General features: G+C 44.9%; 1 protein-coding gene across 1 annotated transcript; it reads left to right on the forward strand.

Annotated features, from left to right (window-relative positions):
- Positions 1–1,806: 1,806 nt before the first annotated feature.
- Positions 1,807–19,438, forward strand: PIK3R2 (phosphoinositide-3-kinase regulatory subunit 2). The gene is made up of 16 exons (XM_083483516.1): positions 1,807–1,884; positions 4,983–5,608; positions 6,671–6,763; positions 7,374–7,430; positions 7,542–7,676; positions 9,030–9,234; positions 10,085–10,170; positions 11,008–11,107; positions 11,300–11,398; positions 12,143–12,323; positions 12,980–13,105; positions 13,474–13,616; positions 14,427–14,603; positions 14,866–14,937; positions 15,528–15,698; positions 17,060–19,438. The coding sequence occupies exons 2-16, from the start codon at positions 5,290–5,292 to the stop codon at positions 17,247–17,249; spliced, it is 2,154 nt and encodes a 717-aa protein (XP_083339642.1). The 5' UTR covers positions 1,807–1,884; positions 4,983–5,289; the 3' UTR covers positions 17,250–19,438.
- Positions 19,439–20,843: the final 1,405 nt, after the last annotated feature.

Raw genomic sequence — 20,843 nt, forward strand, 5'->3', positions numbered from 1 at the left:
TTCACAATAAAGGAATGAAATGAAAGATATCAGAAAAAAAGAACAAAGAAAGAAGAAAGAAGTAAAAGAAAAAGATCATAGGTGAAAATTTTCACACACACACACACACATATATATATATATATATATATAATAATAATAATAATTGATCGAGTTCCAAATACATACACGCCCCTGTTTATTTGTTAATCCATATCTGCTTATAGGAATTTATTTTTACACCTATTATTTCTTATAGAGAGGAATTCCTTTTGATTGATTTATTATACATATATATAAAGCAAAACAAATTGTACAGAAACATTGTACATCTAAAACACATGCATAACATTTCATTCACATATACAGTATATTCATTATTTTATACATATAAATTATCAATCATAGTCACTTTATATATAATTTTATATTAGATAAAAATTACATAAAGACACGGTGATTTCAGGACGTTATATAGGAAGTACAGAATATTAATAATAATAACTGATCGAGTTCCAAATACATTCACGCCCCTGTTTATTTGTTAATCCATATCTGCTTAGAGGAATAAATTTATTTTTACACCTATTATTTCTTATAGAGAGGAATTCCTTTTGATTTATTTATTATATATATAGCAAAACAAATTGTATAGAAACATTGTGCATATAAAACATACATATTTCATTCACATATATATTCATTATTTTATACATACAAAGTATCAATCATAGTCACTTTATATATAATTTCATATTAGATAAAAATTAAATAAGGACGCAAAGATGTTTCATTGTTTCATTTCTATCAGCAAATGGCTTCAAATAAACCCCAAAACTTTTCCTGGAGGCTGAGCATTCCATGACGTCACGGCAAGCGCTCGGCCTTTTCCGGGCGGACTCGCTTTGAGGCCTCGGCAAGTTCCGTAGCTCGTCGGCACCGCTCGGCTCTTTCCGTCGTCCGAGGGAACCTCGAGGGCTCTCGGCTCTTTCCGGAACCCCTGCGCGCGTCACTTCCGCCCGGCCTTCGGGCTTCTTCGTACAGAGAGAAGCCCGTAGAGGAAAAGAAGTAAAGCAAAGCAACGCGAATTCCGGTTGTATGTCGACACTCTCTCCACGTCCCAGAGAAATATTGGCTTTTGCTTATTGATTTAAGTGCTGCTTATTCAATTTCCCTTGTCATTTGCTTCCTAAATTTGCATATTTTTATTGCTTTTTTCAGATTAATTTGGCCCACATTGCAAAGGCTGCCCCTCTCTCCAAAGAACGGAGTTCCCCCAATGTGTTTGCGCTGCCTTGATCTTGGAGGAAAAGTAGGATATAAAAGAAAGAACCAAGGAAATAAACAAATGTTTCCTGCATTGCAGTCATAATAATTATAAAGGGTATAAATAAAATGAATCATAATCAATAATAACTATGATCAGTCCTCCCCCCCAAAAGAACACTTTTGACTCGAGAAGATCACCATTTTATAGATCAAATCGGGGGAAATAAACACACTAATTGGGCAAAAGGCAAAGAAAAAAAGCAATAAATTCGTTTTTTAAAAATAATAATAGTAGAAATAATAACCAATGTTTTATATTTGCTGTTAGCCGCCCTGAGCCCGGTTTTTAAAGAGCGGGGTATAAATAAAAAATTATATTCTTATTCTTATTCTTATTCGTCTTATTCTTATTCGTCTTATTCTTATTCTTATTCTTATTCTAGTCCAGGCCGAAAAGAACCCTGCCGTGTCGCCTCGCCCACAAAACCAGCCGCCCTCTTTGGCCTCCGAGCCCCTTCGGCTCCGCTCGGCGCCGCTCGGGCCTTTCCGCCGCCGCTCGGCCATTTCCGCCTCTCCCGGGGCTTTCCGCTGGCTGCAGCGGCGCTGGGCAGGAAGGGATCGCTCCGCGGGCGAGAGGTGGGTGCAGGCCGGGCCCCCCAGTGGGTGCTTTATTTTTTGGGGGGGTGGGGGGGACATATTGCATTGCATTGCACCCCTCCCCACAGCTCAGCCCCATTGCACACCCCCCTCCCAGCCCAGGATAGCATTGCAATTTTATTTTTAATTTTATTTTTTTGGGGGGGGGATTTGCAACATGCAAAATAATTTGGGGTGGGGGAGACTTTTTAAAATATATATTTTAATTGCAATCGCTGCAAACCGCCCCTTGCATTTTGCACAAGTCTCTTGCTGCTTCTGCAGGGGGGTAGTTTAAAAATGAAGCATTTAAAGGGGTTTTGGGGGGGGGCGGGACGTGAGCAGCTGCCACTCATTTATTTTGGGGGGGGGCTTAATAAAAAGCTGGTGCATATTTAGAATTTGGAAGTGCAGAACTCCCTGCTATTTGCATTGGGGGGGGGTTGTGTGTGTTAAAAAGGAAGGCCTATTTTTTGGGGGGGGATCTTTGCAGCCAGGAATGTTGCCGCATATATATATATTTCTCTTTTTTTTTTGAGGGGGGGTCCCTCTTTAGTGCTTTTCTCTCCCCCCAGCCTAAAAAAATAGCTTATTGCAACCAATGTTTTCCAAAGGGGGGGTGTCTGTCACTTGCACACCTTTTCCTTCTTTTTTGGGGGGCCTTGTGATCCACTGGATTCCCCCCATGAACTTCCTCCAAACCCCACTTCATCACAATTTCCCTTTGCATTCTCACGTTTTTCCTCCCTGGGGGAAACGGAGGAGGAGGAGGAGATTTCTCTTGTTTTAATTTCTTTTTTAATCATCATTGAGCTTTATTTTTCAAGTTGCCAAAATTACATATATGGTGAATTTCTCTTGTTTTAATTTCTTTTTTTAAAAATAATAATAATAATAATCAAGGTTTATTTTTCAAGTTGCCAAAATTACATACATCAGGATATATACACAGTTTTGTGTGTATATGTATATTTATACGTGGGTGTGTATTTTTGTATTTTTACGTTTATAAATAAAATTAAAGCTTTCCTTGTGAGCTTCAAGCAGGAGACAATAGACCCTTTTCGCTTCCTTCCTTGGGGTGCTTTTGACCGTGGGCCCGATCCAACAGCCGCTGGGCTCTTATAATAGAAATATTATATATAAATCTATAATAAATTAATAGATTTATTATGGTTCCCGTATGGAGCCTCCATGGACAGAGCCAGTCTACCTTAGAAGGCTATTCTGCTTGGGGGCCAAGCCAGGAACCTGAACTCAGGCCCTGATCCAGCTGCTGCCCTTCCCCTCTCACATCTGGAGGGCTAAATTATTATTATTATTATTATTATTATTATTATTATTATTATTATTATTATTTTGCCCCAGCCACTCTGGGCGGCTTCCAACCCGCACAAAATCAACAACGAAACATCAAACGTCAAAAATAACAATCGGCTCCTATATATATATATATATGTAAAAAGTCGCAACGATTTTAAAATAAACCACTTACACCAAAGAAAGCAATATGCGACCGCTTATTAGAATCCAATAGCTAAAATGAAACCACCGGCAAGTCATTAATTAGACAGTTGATGCTTCTTGCGAACGTCATATAAACGAGAAAAATAGCAGCGTTGCGTAAAATGCAATCGTACAAAACGACGTGAAAGGGTTAAATTAAGAAACGAAGACGAACTAATTATTATTATTATTATTATTATTATTATTATTATTATTATTATTTATGTATTTATATCCCCTCCATCTGGCTGGGTTTCCGCAGCCACTCTCGGCGGCTTCCGGCAAAATATTATAAAATACAATCATTCCGTCAGATATTAAAAGCTTCCCTAAACATATTTAAAACAAAACGAAACAAAAATGAATTGGAAAATCCTTCATTTCCAGAGCGCTTTCAAGGCGCTAGTCCTCAGTGACGGGCCTTGCAGCGGGGTCAGACTGGATGACCCCTGGAACCCCCTCCCAGCCTTACATTTCCTCTCTTCCCTCCCTCTTTCCTCTCGCTCCTCCTCTCCGTAATCTCGCACCCGGAAGGAATTTCTCCCCATCTTTTCCTCCTGACTCCGGAGGAAAAAAAATCCCTTTTCTCTCTGACTCTCTGTCGCCCCCCCTTGCTCTGGACCCCCCCTTTTCCCGGACCCCCAAACCTGACCCTTGCCTCCATCTACCTTACTCTGGGGAAAGAGCCAGGATCCTGCCCGCCCCCCCCAACTGAAGACAAGAAAGGATGTGGGGCAGAAGAGAGCCGTAAATCCCAATTTTATTTTTTAAGTAAGCAGAATTTTTTTTGGGGGGGGGTGTTGGAAAAGCAGGGGGGGGGGGCAGCCTGGGAGAGGAGGTGGGAATCGCGCCCACCCGTGGGTGCCGCTGCTCCTGGATCGGGGCCAGGGTTTGGGGAGGGAGGAGGAGACAGAGAGCCATTTTTGGTGGTTTTATATCCTGGTTCTGTTCTGAGACTCCCCAGGTATAGGGCAGTATATAAATTCTAATAATAATAATAATAATAATAATAATAATAATAATGGAACCTCCAGCTGCAGGGACAGTCTACCTGGATTCCTAGCTTTTGGCCGGACTTTTCTCTGTAAATGCGATTTCCCTAGTCCATAATTGTTCCCATGCTTCTGTATCTATATTATGACCCAATGGATTTTACCCACTCACCATTATTATTATTATTATTATTATTATTATTATTATTATTATCTCCCGGCCTTGCCATTGACTGCTGCTGCTTTGCGGGGCAAACCCAGCCAGATGGGCAAGGAAAAAAGAATATATTATTATTATTATTATTATTAGAATATTTCTCTCCTTTCCCCCCGGATGGGCAAGGAAAAAAGAATTTATTATTATTATTATTATTATTATTATTATTATTATTATTATTATTATTATTATTGGAATAATTCATCCTTCCCCCCCCGGATGGGTGAGGAAAAAAGAATAAATTATTATTATTATTATTAATTGAATAATTCTCTCCTTTTCCCCCCAGATGGGTGAGGAATGAAGAATATATTATTATTATTATTAGTAGTAGTAGTAGTAGTAGTATTTGAATAATTCCCCCCCCCCCGCTGCTTTTCCAGGGTCCCCATCCAGCGCATCGGAAACAACCGCCCCCCGGAAAAACCCCGCTGGGCCGCCGCTCCCCCCGCCTCCCCGGATTATGCTGGTCGCTCCCTCCCTCTGCTCCATTGTGTGGCTGAGTCGCGGGTTCAAATTGCGGGAGCGCGGCTGCACTTAAGGGGCTGGCCGGGCTCTGCGCCTCCTCGCTCCGACCCCCGGACCCCCCAGACCCAACCCATGCGGAGCCCCCCGGGAGCGTAGCGGCGAGGGGGTCCTTTCCTCATCCCTCGGCGGAGCGCTTTCCTCCGCTCGCTCCTCCCGGGAAACATGGGCAGCGCCGACGGCTTCCAGTACCGGGCCTTGTACCCGTACCGCAAGGAGCGGGAGGCCGACATTGACCTGCTGCCCGGAGACACCCTGGTGGTCAGCAAGGGGGCGCTGCAGGCGCTGGGGTTCAAGGAGGGCGACGAGCAGACCCCCCACCAGATCGGCTGGATCCTGGGGGTCAACGAGCGGACCAAGCAGAAGGGCGACTTCCCCGGGACCTACGTGGAGTACCTGGGGCCGGTCAAGATCCCCCTGCCGCCCCACCGGCCCCGGGGGATCAGGCCCCTGCCGGCCGCACCAGCGTCAAAGGAGGAAGCAGGTGAGGTGCGGGGATGACGAGCGCGGCGAGCAGGGCAGATAAAAATCTATTCTTATGTTTTTTAATTTTTTTATTAAAAAAATCGGATTTAAAAACAATTAAATTGGATTTTTAAAAACAATTAAGTTGGATTTTTAAAAACAATTAAATTTGATTTTTTAAAAAAATTAATTTGGATTTTTAAAAAAAAATTAAATTAGATTTTTAAAACTTTAAATCGGATTTTTAAAATAAAAATCATTTGGAGGAAAAGCCTTTCTAAGCTTTTCTGTTTGAGTTACATTGTAGCCCAAAGGCTACAATCAGGAAGTAAGGATTTGTTTAAAGTTTTTCACATGTGCTAAAACTGAGTCTAAGTTACTGTATTTTAATCGTTTAACCACATCGGTTAAGAAAAAGGGATACATATGTTATAATGTTACTGCTTTAGTGAAACAAATTGTTTAAATTGTTATTAAGGAAATGATTGGTTTTCTCCTAGAGCAGAAAAGTTGTCCAAATATAAAGTTAACTTAATCAACCTCACGATAATGTCATCATTTCTAAGAGTATGTCTAAGAGTAGAACTAAATCAATAATTTCACGACTGTGAAAACTACTCTGAAAATCCATTGTTGCAAAAAGGAAACCTTCATTTGGTTGTCGGTATTCCTGCTGAGCCTTTCTGTAAAAAAATGGATTTAAACCAAGTCTTACAGACTAGCGATTTAAATGGTGATTTAAATGGATTTGATTTAAATGGTGATTTAAATTGATTTAGTTTAAATAGAACCCACCCGGGTGATTTAAATGGTGATTTAAATTTATTTGATTTGAATAGAATCCACCCTGGTGATTTAAATGGTGATCTAAATGAATTTGATTTAAGTAAACCCCACCCTGGTGATTTAAATTGATTTGGTTTTAATAAAACCCACCCTTTTTCGTTGAGATTTCCCGCATTGCCGTGGGGGGGGGGTTGGACTAGATGACCGCTGGGGGTCCCCCTCCATTTCAAGGGGCCTCTCTCTCTCACCCCCCTAAATTGACTGTCTGCTCCCCCCCGATTTCTCTCCCCCCCAGGACTGGCTCTCCCCGAACTCTCTGAGCAGTTTGCTCCCCCCGAGGTGGCGCCCCCCCTGCTGTGCAGGCTGGTGGACGCCATTGAGAAGAAAGGTGAGCAGAACGGGGGGGGGGGGCTGGAGGGTGTGTGTTTTTTTTGGGGGGGTGCTAGTCCTCATGAAAAGGCTTCTAGTGAATTTGGGGGAGGGGGTCTGGCATTCCCTTTCCTTACGTTTTGAGCCCTTTTTTAAGAATAGGGGGGGTTTCAAAGGGGCACCTTGACTCCCCGTCTGGGAAAGAGACAGGACACCCATAAATGATGATGATGATGATGATAATTACAGCCAGATTGGAGGGTTATAAATTTATTATTATTATTATTATTATTATTATTATTACAGCCTGATGGGAGGTTTATAAATATATTATTATTATTATTATTATTATTATTATTATTATTACAGCCTAATGGGAGGGTTATAAATATATTATTATTATTATTATTATTATTATTATTATTATCATTACTGCCAGATGGGAGGCTTATAAATAAATTATTATTATTATTATTATTAGTTGAGCAAGGGGTTGGCAGGAACCCCGGTGGAGCATTTTACAGGAAAGGTTTTTCATTTACTTCTTTCCCCCGTGGAGAGTGGGTTAGGGTGGGGGTCCCACGCCCCTTGAGACCCCCAAGTCGACCGGCTGTGTGTTTTCCCCCCAGGGCTGGACAGCGCATCTCTCTATCGGACGTCCTGCTCACAGCTGAGGCTGGGAGCTGGTGAGTGGCAGGCTGATGGCGTGCAATAATACCATTATTATTATTATTATTATTATTATTATTATTATTATTATCGTTGTTGTTGTTGTTGTTGTTATTTTCTCCCCCCAGACTGGGCTGCGTCCGGCGACTTGGACGCCTTCGATCTCCCGTCTCTGGGAGAGGCTCTCAAGGGGTACCTGCAAGACCTGCCCACCCCGGTGGTCCCGCCCGGACTCGGGTGCGAAATCCTGCGCATCCTCCAGGGTGAGGCGTATTCTCATTTTCACAAACATTTGAGGGGCTGTGTGTGTATATATACAGGGGTACACTGGTGCCCAAACTTAATCCGTTCCCCCAAAATAGGGGGCATCTTATAGACGGAAAAATGTGCTCCGGAAATTCCGTTCCAAAACCAAGGCATGCTTTCCCATAGAAATTCATGCAAAACAAATTAATCCGTTCCAGGCTTTTAACAGCAACCCCTAAAACAGCAATTTAACGTGAATTTTACTATCTAACAATAGTAGTAATCCATCGATCCAACAAAAGCAATAATCAGTGTACTGTACTATAAAATAAATAAGGAAGCATTGTAGATGATCAAAATTAGAATTACTATTTTTTCTTTACCTGCACTGATGACGGTCATTTTTGGGTGGGGGGCTTTTATCCATTTCCGCAGTCAATCAATCAATCAATCAGTAGCTGAACTGGGTTAACCGAAGTTAACCGAAAAAGCCTCAAAAACGCAAAATAAAGATCAAAAGTGCCAAACTTCATCCGTTCTGGAAGTCCATTTGTTCAGAAATTTTGGTGCAATTTTGGACATTATTTTTTAGGGGGAAAACTTCACACACAGGAAGAATGGAATAAATTTAATGATTATTTAGTTAAATTTGGACATTATTTTTTAGGGGGGAAACCTCGCACACGGGAAGAATGGAATAAATTTAATGATTATTTAGTTAAATTTGGACTTTTTTTTAAGGGGAAAAACCTCGCACACGGGAAGAATGGAATAAATTTAATGATTATTTAGTTAAATTTGGACATTATTTTTTAGGGGAAAAACCTCGCACACAGGAAGAATGGAATAAATTTAATGATTATTTAGTTAAATTTGTTAAGTTAAACTAACTGAAAACATCTTGCAGATACTTAATTGGGCTTAGGATGTTATTTACGTTAAGTGATGAATTCATATGTTTAATTCTATAAGGTGATGATTTAAGGATGTTAATGTTTAAGTTAAATTTCATCAAAATTTGGATTTGGAAAACCGTTTATAGGACATGCAACGAAATTCAACCAAGGGGAAGCGAGGAAGTCGCTGAACAAAGTTAATAACTGTAATTTTTAACAAGGCGATGATTTATGTCTTGTGTGTTTGTTTGTTTATAATATTGTGAAAACCAATAAAGAAAAATTGGGGAAAGAAAAACCTCGCACACGGAAAAATATGGCAAGTTTGATCCCCAAGGTACCCCTGAGCGCGTGCAGAGTGCCTCGGTTCTCCTGGACCCAGGACTTTGGGGGGGGGGGTCCTTTGAGCCCCCCAAATCTGTCTCTTCTCTCTCTCTTTCTTGGAAATCAACCCCCTCCTTTCCATTTTTGCAGACGCGCCCCCTCCGGACTCGGGCCGGCAGCATCTCCTGTCTCTCCTGTCTCCGCCGGCCATGCCCCTGGCGCACCTGCTGACGCTGCAGTTCCTCCTGCGCCACTGGGCCAAGGTGGCTGAGCAGGCCGAGAGCAACGGGCTGGGGCCCCGGGCCCTGGGGGAGCAATTCGGGGGCCTGGTCCTGCGGGGGGCGCCGGGCGCCAGGTGGGTCAGAACCCGAACCCGGGACCCTTCTCTGGACATCCACTCTGCTCTGTTTTATTCCGCCCTGAGACCTCCGGGTAGAGAGCGCATTATTATTATTATTATTATTATTATTATTATTATTATTATCAGTAGTAGTAGTAACGGGGTGGGTTTGACTTAAATTTAAATCAAACTAACTCAAATTAAATTTAAATCACAATTTAAATCACTAGTTTAATTAGTGTTTTTATGGAGCAGTCAAGTAATTTCGTGGTCCCCGTTATTATTAGTAAGACTTGATTAATAATAATAATAATTGAATAATAATAATAATAATAATAGCTAGTAGTAGTAACAGTGGATTTGACTTAAATCGAATTGATTGAAATTTAAATCACATTAATTTAAATCAAATCAAATCAAGTTGATTGAAATCACAATTTAAATCACTAGTCAGTGAGACTTGATTTAAAATAACAATAATAATAGTAATAATAATAACTAGTAGAAGTAGTAAGAGGTTGGCTATGATTTAAATCGAATTGATCTAAATCACTAGTCAGTAAGCCTTGATTAAAATCTTCTTTTTATTTACGGAAAGGTTCAGCCTTGCTGGCATCCTCTTAATATTTGCAACTAGAGGAAGGTTTCGTTTTTGGAATCATAAATTACAGTTTTATCAAAAATCACTGATTTTTTAGCAAATAACGATAATCAAGTCGTCCAGGGATTTTGCAAATGGAAGCAGAGTCGAGCCACAACTGGTGCCCGTAGTCCCCTTAAATAATAATAATAATAATATTCAGTTAATCACGGCATGTGTGTGGATTATTAAGGGGGTAACCCTGGGGTCTTTTCTGCCCCCCAGCGCCGAGGGGACCCCGGATTTCTCTGCCCTTTTCCTGGAGCTGCTCCTGGAGGCGAAAGACCCCGAGGCCGATTTGCCCCCGCCGGGTAAGAATCGGGGCCTGGTTCTGGGTGCGAGTGGCGGCAGGGGGGGCGGGTCCTGATCTTGGGGTCTGGGCATAGAAAGGGGGGGCTGCATGGACAGGACCAGAATAGGGGGCGGCAACCTGCCTTTCCGTCAAGTCAGAGGGGGATTCCCCAGCGGTCGTCTCGCCCAACCCGCTCCAAGCGACGGCCAGTTTATTCCACGGAAATATTGACGTCTTTATTTTCCCTTTCCTCTTATTTCCCTTTGTTTATTTAATATTCATTTTATTTATGTTATCTTTGATTATTTTATATTTTTATTATTTTTATTATTTTATATTTTTATTATTTTATTCTATATTTTATTTTATTTATTTTATTTAATATTTTTATTTTTTATTTTATTCTATATTTGATTTTATTTATTTTATATTATTTTATATTTTTATTATTTTATTCTATATTTGATTTTATATTATTTATATTATTCTATATTTTATTATTTTATATTTTTATTCTTTATTTTATTCTGTTTTATTTGATTTTATTTTATTTAATATTTTTATTTAATATTTTTATTTTTTATTTTATTCTATATTTGATTTTATATTATTTATATTCTTTATTTTATTCTTTATTTTATTATTTTATGTTTTTATTCTTTATTTTATCCTATGTTTTATTTTATTTTATACTTTATTATTTTATATTTTTATTTTGTTTATTTTATATTTTATTTCATATTTCATATCGATTTAATTAATTAATTAGGTGGGGGGGCGGGACAGGAAATGGTCCTCAGGCTTTTCTTAACCGCCCCTGCGCCCCCCCCCCCCAATTCCCACTTTCTCTATCCAGCCCTGCCCCCCAAACCCAAGCCGGCAGCCTCCGCCCCCCTGGCCAACGGGAACGGCACCACCCTCCAGGACGCCGAGTGGTATTGGGGCGACATTTCCAGGTAACGGGGGGCTGGGGGGGCGGTATTCGTGCATTTTAATATTTTTAATATTGAATATTGCGTTTTATTCTTTGGCCGGAAGCCGCCCAGAGCGGCTGGGGAAACCCACGGGTCGAAATAATAAATTAGGATGACAAATGGAAATAAAGAATCGGCATATAAATGCAAATAAATAATCCCCGTCTCCCCCAGGGAGGAAGTGAACGAGAAGCTCAGGGACACCCCCGACGGGACGTTCCTGGTCCGGGACGCATCCAGCAAAATCCAGGGCGAATACACACTGACGCTCAGGTGAGTCCAGCCCCCCGGTCTTTGGGGGGGAGAGGCAAAAACTGCCCTCCAAGTTTTGCAAAGAAAAGAAAAATAGGCATTGTTAACCCATGGAACTCCCTGCCACTTGACGGTCGCTGATTTGGCTTCCAAAGAGGATCTGGCAAATTGTTGGAGGGGAACGAGGAAACCAGACTTCCGAATCCCAGTCCTGGAAATATTACTTTCCCATGTTGCCGGCACCCTCCTTTGCAAAAAAATTAAATTTTCCGTATCTTCTTTCTGAGATTTTGCAAAAAATGAAAAAGCTTGACGATTTTGGGCAAGAAACCGTCCCCACCCAACAATTACAGCATTGAAAAGGTCAGGACAAGATAAAATGCTATAGAATCACATTTTTATATCGTTTATGGCCGTTCATCTCCCAGGAAGGAAACTGACCTGTAGGAAGCTCCACTTGGAAAAACGAGATAATGGACGTATTTTTGTAAACTAAGAATTCTTTAATAAAAATATATTTAAAAGGAAGAATAAAGGAAGGGAAGGGAGGGAGGGATGAGAGAGAAAGAAAGAGAGAGAGAGAGAGAGAGAGAGAGAGAGAGGGAGGGAGGGAGGGAAGGAAGGAAGGAAGGAAGGAAGGAAGGAAGGAAGGAAGGAAGGAGAGAGAAGGAAGGAAGGAAGGAAGGAAAGGAAGAAAGAAGGAAAGAAAGGGAAGGAAGGAAGGAAACCCTTCTGACGCCCGTCTCTCCCTCCTCCTCCTGGCAGGAAAGGAGGGAACAACAAGCTGATCAAGATCTTCCACCGCGAAGGGAAGTACGGCTTTTCGGAGCCGCTGACCTTTGGCTCGGTGGTGGAGCTCATCACCCACTACCGGCACGAGTCCCTGGCCCAGTACAACGCCAAGCTGGACACCCGACTCCTCTACCCCATCTCCAAGTACCAGCAGGTGGGTCGGGGGGGGGAGAGCCCCATCCTGAGAAACAAGGGGGGGGGTCATCCGGGCCAGGTTCCAGCAAAAAAACAACCACCTAGAAATCCAGGTAGACTGCGCCTGCAGCTGGAGGTTCCTCTATTATTATTATTATTATTATTATTATTATTATTAAAAAAACAAACCAAGAAATCCAGGTAGACTGTGCCTGCAGCTGGAGGTTCCATCATCATCATCATCATTATTATTATTATTATTATTATTATTTTAAAATACCCCAAGAAATCCAGGTAGACTGTGCCTGCAGCTGGATGCTCCATTATTATTATTCTTATTATTATTCTTATTATTATTAGAATTTATCTACTGCCCCTCTGCCCAGAGGTCTCTGGGCCCAGCATTCTCTTTCCCCAGGGGCCAGAAAGCTGCCCCACCGCCAAAAGCCGCCAGCGGGATCCGAGTTCGAGAGCATCGCAATTGATTGATTGATTAGATTTGTATACTTCTGGGGTTCCCGGCCGTCAGCATGAAGGCGGCCCACCCGCCTTCTTCCTCGGAGGTCCCCCGGCGGAGCTTGGAGGGCTGCTGGCCTGGGTTTCTCGATCCGGGGTTCCTGCGGGTTGGGATGGATGACCCCTGGGGGTCCCACATGTCCAGCTTCTCCTTGGCAGGACCAGGTGGTGAAGGAGGACAGCGTGGAGGCCGTCGGGGAGCAGCTGAAAGTCTACCACCAGCAGTACCAGGACAAGAGCCGGGAGTATGACCTGCTCTACGAGGAATACACCCGCACCTCCCAGGTGAGACGGACTCGGGCAGGCAGCAGCACTTGCGGGGCCCAGCCGGAACCGAATTTCGCACCCGGGACCCGCAAAGCGGTCTTGCTCTGAACCTTCAGCTTCTAGTCCTCAACGTGAACTCTGCTCAATAAGAGCCTGCAAGAAGCTGCCTTGCGCCCTTGGTATTGCCCACATGGGCTGGCAGCTGCCTTGCGTCCTTGGTATTGCCCACACGGGCTGGCAGGCAGCCTCCCTTGCGGTTGCTCTGAACCTTCAGTTTCTAGTCCTCAGTGTTATGAACTCTGCTCAATTGGGGGGGGGTGTTCTGCGGGCGGCTGGCAAGGGGGTCTCCCTCTCACCGCACCCCCTCTCTTCCTCACCCCCCCCAGGAGCTGCAGATGAAGCGGACGGCCATTGAGGCCTTCAACGAGACCATCAAGATCTTTGAGGAGCAATGCCAGACGCAGGAGAAGTGCAGCCGCGATTACATCGAGCGCTTCCGCAGGGAGGGGAACGACAAGGAGATCCAGCGGTTATTACCATTATTATTATATACCGTATTTTTCGCTCGATAACACGCACCAGACCATAACACGCACATAGTTTTTAGAGGAGGAAAACAAGAAAAAAAATATTCGAAACAGTGGATGTATGATTTTTGTGGTTCATGCTGTAGCCACAGACATGTGATCTGACGGTGAGTTTGGGGTAGCCCAATGCAAAAATCCTGAGGATCCATGTGGATCCATGCTTTGTAACCACGTTTTTGCGCCATTGCGGCCCCAGGCAACAGTGGGTGTGTGATTTTTTTGGTGCAGGCTGTAGCCATGGACATGCTATGGGATCTGATGGTGAATTTGGGGTGACCCTATGCAAAGATCCTGAGGATTCATGTGGATCCGTGCTTTGTAACCAGGCTCTCTGTCCCTCTCTCCTCCCCACTCAGCGGCTCTTCTCCCGCTTTGCTGTTTCAAAGCGAGCCACGGAGGAGGGAAGGAAGGGGAACCATGGATCCTCTGCTCACGACTGCAGCAGATCCCCCCGGCCACCCGCAGGCATTCGCTCCATAACACGCACAGACATTTCCCCTTACTTTCTAGGAGGAAAAAAGTGAGTGTAATGGTGCAGAAAATACGGTAATTATCCTGCAAGCTCTGGTTATTATTGCTATTAATAATAATAATCCTGCAAGCACCGGTTGTTTTTATTATTATTATTATTATTATTATTATTATTACATATAACGCTTATCCTGCAAGCCACCACCAGATCTTCGGATGAGTTTAATAAATTTATATAATGTTTTAAAATTTCTTTATCGTTTATACCCCGTCCGGCGCAGAATCCTGATGAATTCGGAGAAGCTGAAATCTCGCGTTGCCGAAATCCACGACAGCAAAATGCAGCTGGAAGAGGACCTGAAGCAGCAAGCGTCCGAAAACCGGGAAATTGACAAGCGCATGAACAGCCTGAAGCCGGACCTCCTGCAGCTGCGGAAACTGCGCGACCAATACTTGGTGTGAGTGCGAGGGCCCTGGCCGCCTAGTGGTTAGAGCACCCGCTTCAGGCAGACCCGGGTTCAACCCCTCCTCTCCAAACCAGCCTCTCTTTTTTTTTTGCCCGTAACCATGAGGACTAGCGCCTTGCTTTGTCTCCCAAGGCTCGACCCAGGTTCGAATTCTCCTGCTCGGGCCGGCCTGAGATTCGAATCCGCCACCGGGGGGAACGAGGGGCGGAGCTCGTCCTCCGAGGGGGTCCTGATTTTTCCCCTCTCCCCCCAGGTGGCTGACCCAAAAGGGGACGCGGCAGAAGCAGATCAACGAGTGGCTGGGCATCAAGAACGAGACGGAGGAGTAAGTTTATTTCATTTGCAGCTTCTCTCTTCCTTCCTTCCTCCCTCCCTCCCTTCTCTTTCTTTCCTTCCTTTTTCCCTTCCTTCTATTCCTTCCTTCTCTGTTCTTCCTTCCTTCCTTCGTTCTTTCCTTTCCTTTCCTTTTCTTTCCCTCTCTTCCTCCCTCCCTCCCTTCCTTCCTTCCTCCCTCCCTCCCTCCCTCCCTCCCTCCCTCCCTCCCTTCCCCTTTCATTTTATTCTGACAAAGCAACAATCACAAATAAACAAGAATAAAAACGGACACCCCGCCACCAAGACCCTTCCATTCTTAACACAACCAGGATATTCTTCTTCTTTCCCCCCAAACGGCCCACAAACCATTTCCACCCTTCGAAGAATCCTCTCCTTCTTCCTTCCGTTCCTTCATTCCCCCGCTGGGTCTTTGCCACCTCCACATCATATCCCTTTCGGCGCCTGGGCTGTCCCCCGTCGGAGGCAGGATACTGGGGAAGGGGCAGAAGTGGGGCGCTGGGCCTCCAAACTGGGCACGGAGGAGACCCCCCTCTCCCCTTGGCCTCTCTTTTCTCTGCAACCTTTCCGCTTTTCCGCCAGCCACTACTCCATGATGGAGGACGAGGAGGAGCTCCCTCACCACGAGGAGCGGACCTGGTACGTGGGCAAGATCAACCGCACGCAGGCCGAGGAGATGCTGGCGGGCAAGAGAGACGGCACCTTCCTCATCCGGGAGAGCAGCCAGCGCGGCTGCTACGCCTGCTCCGTCGTGTGAGTCTCGGGGGGGACGGGACACCGGGGGGTCATCCATCCCAACCCGCTGGCGACACAGCGGCTTTTAATTGCTTTTCCGGTTTGGGAAGCAGGAAAGCGGTGCCTGCTTTCCATATGTGCGTGCCAGAGAGAAGTTGTGTGGTTGAGAGATTGTAGAGTCATGGAGTGGGACCCCGGGGGGTCATCCATCCCAACCCGCTGGCGACGCGTTGGTTTTTAATTGCTTTCCTGATTTTGGAAGGGGGGAAACGGTGCCTGCCAGAGAGACGTTGTGCGGTTGCGGGATGGTAGAGTTGTGGAGTGATACCCTTCACGATTTAAATCACTGGTCAGTAAGACTCAGATTTAAATCTTCTTTTTTACGGAAAGGTTCAGCCTTGCTGGCATCGCCTTAATATTTACAACCAGACGAAGGTTTCCTTTTTTGGAATGATGAATTTTCAGAGTAGTTTTCACAGTGGTACCTTGGGTTCCATACGCTTCAGGTTACATACGCTTCAGGTTACAGACTCCGCTAACCCAGAAACAGTGCTTCAGGTTAAGAACTTTGCTTAATGATAAGAACATAAATCATGCTCTGGCAACGTGGCGGCAGCGGGAGGCCCCATTAGCTAAAGTGGTGCTTCAGGTTAAGAACAGTTTCAGGTGAAGAACGGACCTCCGGAACGAATTAAGTACTTAACCCGAGGTACCACTGTATTGGAAATTACCTGCTATACCGCTTTATGGCTGCGAAACCAGGCCATGATATTTTGCCCTGGCCTTTAAAGAGATGCACACCTTGTGGAACAATAAGGAACCTTAATATTTTGGAAGATGGGACTTGTGAGCGTCAAAGTAGCCGAAATATGAGAGGGTTGGACCCTTCTGAGCTCGAAGCAACACACATTTTAAAAATCCGGCAAAATAGTTGGACTTTAGGATATGTATTGGCATAATTCGGATTACAGTGGTGCCCCGCAAGACGAATGCCTCGCAAGACGGAAAACTCGCTAGACGAAAGAGTTTTCTGTTTTGGAGGTGCTTTGCAAAACGAATTTCCTATGGGCTTGCTTCGCAAGACGACAATGTCTTGCGAGTTCCTGCTGGTTTTTTCCCCTCCCCCCCCCCTTTTCTAAGCTGCTAAGCCGCTTATCAGCTGATCCGATCAGCCGATAAGCCGCTAATAGCGCTAATCCGCTAATCACAGAATGGATTCTTTTCGTCTTGCGAGGCACCACTGTAATTAATGAGACATGATTGGATTGTTCAATGGAAATTTAATGAAAAAAAATTTTTTTTTTAAAAGAACCTTAATATTTGAAGAAACGGTTCTGCGCCCCTCTGACGCTTTCCCCCTCCCTGTTCCCGCCCCGCAGGGTCGACGGCGACACCAAGCACTGCGTCATCTACAAGACGGCCACCGGCTTCGGTTTTGCGGAGCCCTACAACCTCTACGCCTCTCTCAAGGAACTGGTCCTGCACTACAAACACACCTCGCTGGTGCAACACAACGACTCGCTCAACGTCACCCTGGCCTACCCCATTTTCCCGCTGCCCCCCAGATGAAGGCCGGCTTGGGGGGGGCTCTCTGCTCCACGAAATTCCCCCTCCCCGAAAAACTGCCCCTCTCTATACCCCCTCTCCCTTTCGCCCCCAAACCCCAATATATATATATATATATATCTCAATTATTTTCCTTTGCAACAGCATTCGGGGGCTGTTTTCCTTTCCAACTTTCCCCTTTCTTTTTGGTGCTAGCAGTGCTTTCTCCACTGGGGGGGGCAGCGACTTTCCTAAAGCTTTTTCAGGTCCCCCCCCTTCCTAAAAAAAAAACAACCAACGCTCCTTATCTCTGAAGGACGGGCAGAGATCTTATTTTTCTTGGCAGAGACAAATCTGGTACTCGCTGTTCCCGTGGGGACAGTTTGGCTCTTTTCGTTTCGCAGGGGGGCACTCCTATTTTTAATTTCATTTTTTACGCTGCTCCCCAGCCCTCCGCACTCGCCCCCCCCCCAGCCCAACGGTGTTGGGTCTCCTATGCAGAACTATGTTTCGTTTCTTCTTAAATATGCAAAAAAAAGAGAGAGGGAGAGAGGAAAACAAGCCCTGTTGCAGCCATCTCCTATCTCTCAAGTTATTTTACCAGCTGCTGGGCAGGGAAATAGTTCCTAACCCCCCCTCCAAAAAAAATAAAATTCCCACTCGCTTCGGTGTCTCTGCCTCGGTTTGCCACGGTTGTAAAATGGGCACAGGTTTTGCGTCCCCCGTGAGGCGTCCTTTTCCTGTGCCAGGAAAAAGTCTGGGGTCCTCAGAGCCCCCCCTTTCTCCTCTTTACGCATAAAGCCATTTGTTGCCCCCCCCCCAAGCTAAGAGGGGCGGATAACGGGGGGAACAGGAACAAGCCAATCTCTCCCCTTCCTAAAATCGGGGTTCCCCTTTGCACCCCCCAAGTGTGCCTGCTCTCTGCACCCCAAAGCCTGGAGCGGGGGGGCTTGCAAAATCCTTTTTTCCTCCCCCCCGAAAAAGAGCCATTTGAACACTACAAATCTACCCTCCCCTTGCGTAACATGTGTTGTGTTTTGTGCGGGCGACAGGCCTTGTTCGGGTCCGCCATTCGAACCCAGGACCGGTTCCTTTTTGTCTTCCTAGCAGGAAACCCCTTAGGATCTCCCCCCCCCCCAAGAAATGCTCTCTTCCTCTCCCCCCCCCAAATAAAATCCATATTTTTGCACCCTTCCAAAAGTGTGTGAGAGAGAGCTAGGGTTATAACTTTTGGACAACCTCGCAGCTCAGCCGGACGAACTTTTGCCTAAAAACGAACCATCTTGCCATTTCCAAATCTTTGGGGGAAAGGTTATTTCTCTAAATCAATAAATCAATAAATCGATTTTTGCCTAGGGGACTGTATAATGCATTTTGTCATGTATGCACAGCATACAGGAAAAATGGAGCTTGCAAATTTAATTTAATTTTCTTCGTTCAGAGCTTGCAAACTTTCGAATACTTGTGCATTGTTTTGTACATTGCACACCCCTTATTGCTTCGAATAAATCAAAGTGGCGGCTTTTCTTTGCTTTCTGCCGCAAATGCCATCGAGTTCCCACAACCCCTTGAATTGCACTTTTTTTATATATAGACTGATTTTTGGATTCTTTCAGAACGTTCTCGGCCGTTTCAGGAAGTTCTGGGCAGCTGGGAAAAGTTCGAAACTGTTCCGTGAATTTTTTTTTTTTAAGTGCAGGTACTTATGAGTAGCAACCTGACTCCCAACTTTTCCTTCCCCGCGTTTTTGGGGACGAATTAGTCGGCTTTTCAATGTTTCCAGGCAAAAGTTCATCCCTTTAGGCTACAGGAAATCAGTATTTTGGGGAGAAAGTCAAAAAGTTATAACCCATCTCGGTTGTGCAAAGGAGTCGTTTACGAAAGTACCCCCAAGTTGCAAAAAACCGTTTCCCCTTTCTAGGTTATACACAGATATGCAATATAACATTTTGACGCACCCCAAACCCCCATTTCCTGCCTCCCCCCTCATCAATTTTGGATGTTTAAGTGGGTCTTTTCTTAATTATTACTGCCCCCGCCGAAGTTTCCAGCAAACGAGAAAGTTCACCCGAGAACCGCCGTGTATTTGTGTCCGAGATTTGTTACTGTAAGATACATAGATTAAAAAAGGGGGAGGGAGGGGAGAATTATTTAAAAGCAAAGTTTTGTACGGTACTTTAAAAATAAAATAAAAGGTGTTCATGCAAAACGTGGCTTTGGGACGTCGCGGTTCTTTCCGTCCCTCCGACTCTGTCTCCTCGTGCGTGAAGGCGAGGCGGAAGAAACATAGTTTTGTAATGAATTGCAGAATTAAGAACGGTAAGGGACCCCCAACGGTCATCTAGTCCAGCCCCCTTTTGCCCAAAATGGGACTTGAACCCGTGACTTGTGAGTTGAAGAGTCTCTTGGTAAAGTCTCAACTAGGGCCAGGGCCTTTTCAGTACTGGCCCCGACTTCGTGGAAGAGAGCAGGGCCCTGCGGGACTTGACATCTTTCTGCAGGGCCTGCAAGACAGAGCTGTTCCGTCTGGCCTTTGGTTTGGACTCAGTCTGACCCTTCCGTTTCCCTCCCCTTATGGTTTTGACTTTTAAAATGAGGCTGCACTTTAAATTGCATTTTAACCCGTATTTTAAATGGGTTTTTTTTCTTTTCCTATTATGTTTTTACTGTAATTTTACTGGTGTTAGCTGCCCTGAGCCGGGGAGGGCAGGCTATACATAAAAATTATTATTGTTATTATTACTGACTAAGCTTAAATAGATTTAAAATTGAACTTGAAGGGGGCACATTCGTTTTAAAATGCTGCAAATCTCTGTGGGTTTATTGTGGCTTTTACACATTTATTTGCCACTTTCTCTCCTGCAAAGTTCTCAAGGCGTCTTGCGTGGCTCTCCCCTTATCTCTGCTTTTAGCCTCACGGCAACCTTGCAAAGTAGTCTGGGAGGGGGCGGCTGACCCACGCTTCCTTGCCAAGCAGGAATTCGAACCCGGGTCCCTGTCGAATCCCCACAGCGACCCTGCATGGAGGGAGGTTGGGCTGAACGAGGGACCCCCAAGGTGCTTGCTGGCCGAGCGCGAGGATTCGAACCCAAGTCCCGGCCCAGCACTCGACTCTGAACTTGAGCGGCGACACCCGCGTTGGCGGGGTTGGGCTGGATGACCGCCGGGGGTCCCTCCCAGCTGCAATCTTTCAATCCCTCACCAGAGGGAGATCTGGAACGGACAGGCCCTGTTGGCAGAATTTTCCTGGCAGGAAATTAAAGGGATATAAAGGCAAGACATTTTTGGGTTTTTTGCGTTTTCTTAGAACCAGCGTTTTAAGGAACAGACTCTCTTGAGAAGGGGGAAGAGAAAGAGTGAGGCTTTTTTCCGGAAAAGAGAAGTGAGACTCGTGGGTCTTAATCTGGGCACGAGGGGGTGGCAGTTCCCGTTTTTTGGGGGTGGCTGGCTGCCTTTGAACCGTTTGCAGCAGGGATTTCAAGCGGTAAAAAGAATAGAACCTCTTGCAAACCAGGGAGGGGAGCAAATAAAAGTTGCATTTTCAGCTGAATTTGGGGGGAGCATCTGTCGCCCGGAGCTATTTCAATGGCTTTCGCTCGACGTGCTCCTTGCAAACAG

Source organism: Podarcis liolepis (assembly GCF_965112155.1).
Source record: "Podarcis liolepis genome assembly, chromosome: 18".
Taxonomy (NCBI): domain Eukaryota; kingdom Metazoa; phylum Chordata; class Lepidosauria; order Squamata; family Lacertidae; genus Podarcis; species Podarcis liolepis.

Bases quoted from the DNA above. Each gene is read 5' to 3' on its own strand.
- PIK3R2 (XM_083483516.1), top strand. From the start codon at position 5,290: ATGGGCAGCGCCGACGGCTTCCAGTACCGGGCCTTGTACCCGTACCGC. The intron at 5,609-6,670 runs GTGAGGTGCGGG...TCTCCCCCCCAG, and splicing joins AGCGTCAAAGGAGGAAGCAG to GACTGGCTCTCCCCGAACTC. The intron at 12,324-12,979 runs GTGGGTCGGGGG...TCTCCTTGGCAG, and splicing joins CCATCTCCAAGTACCAGCAG to GACCAGGTGGTGAAGGAGGA.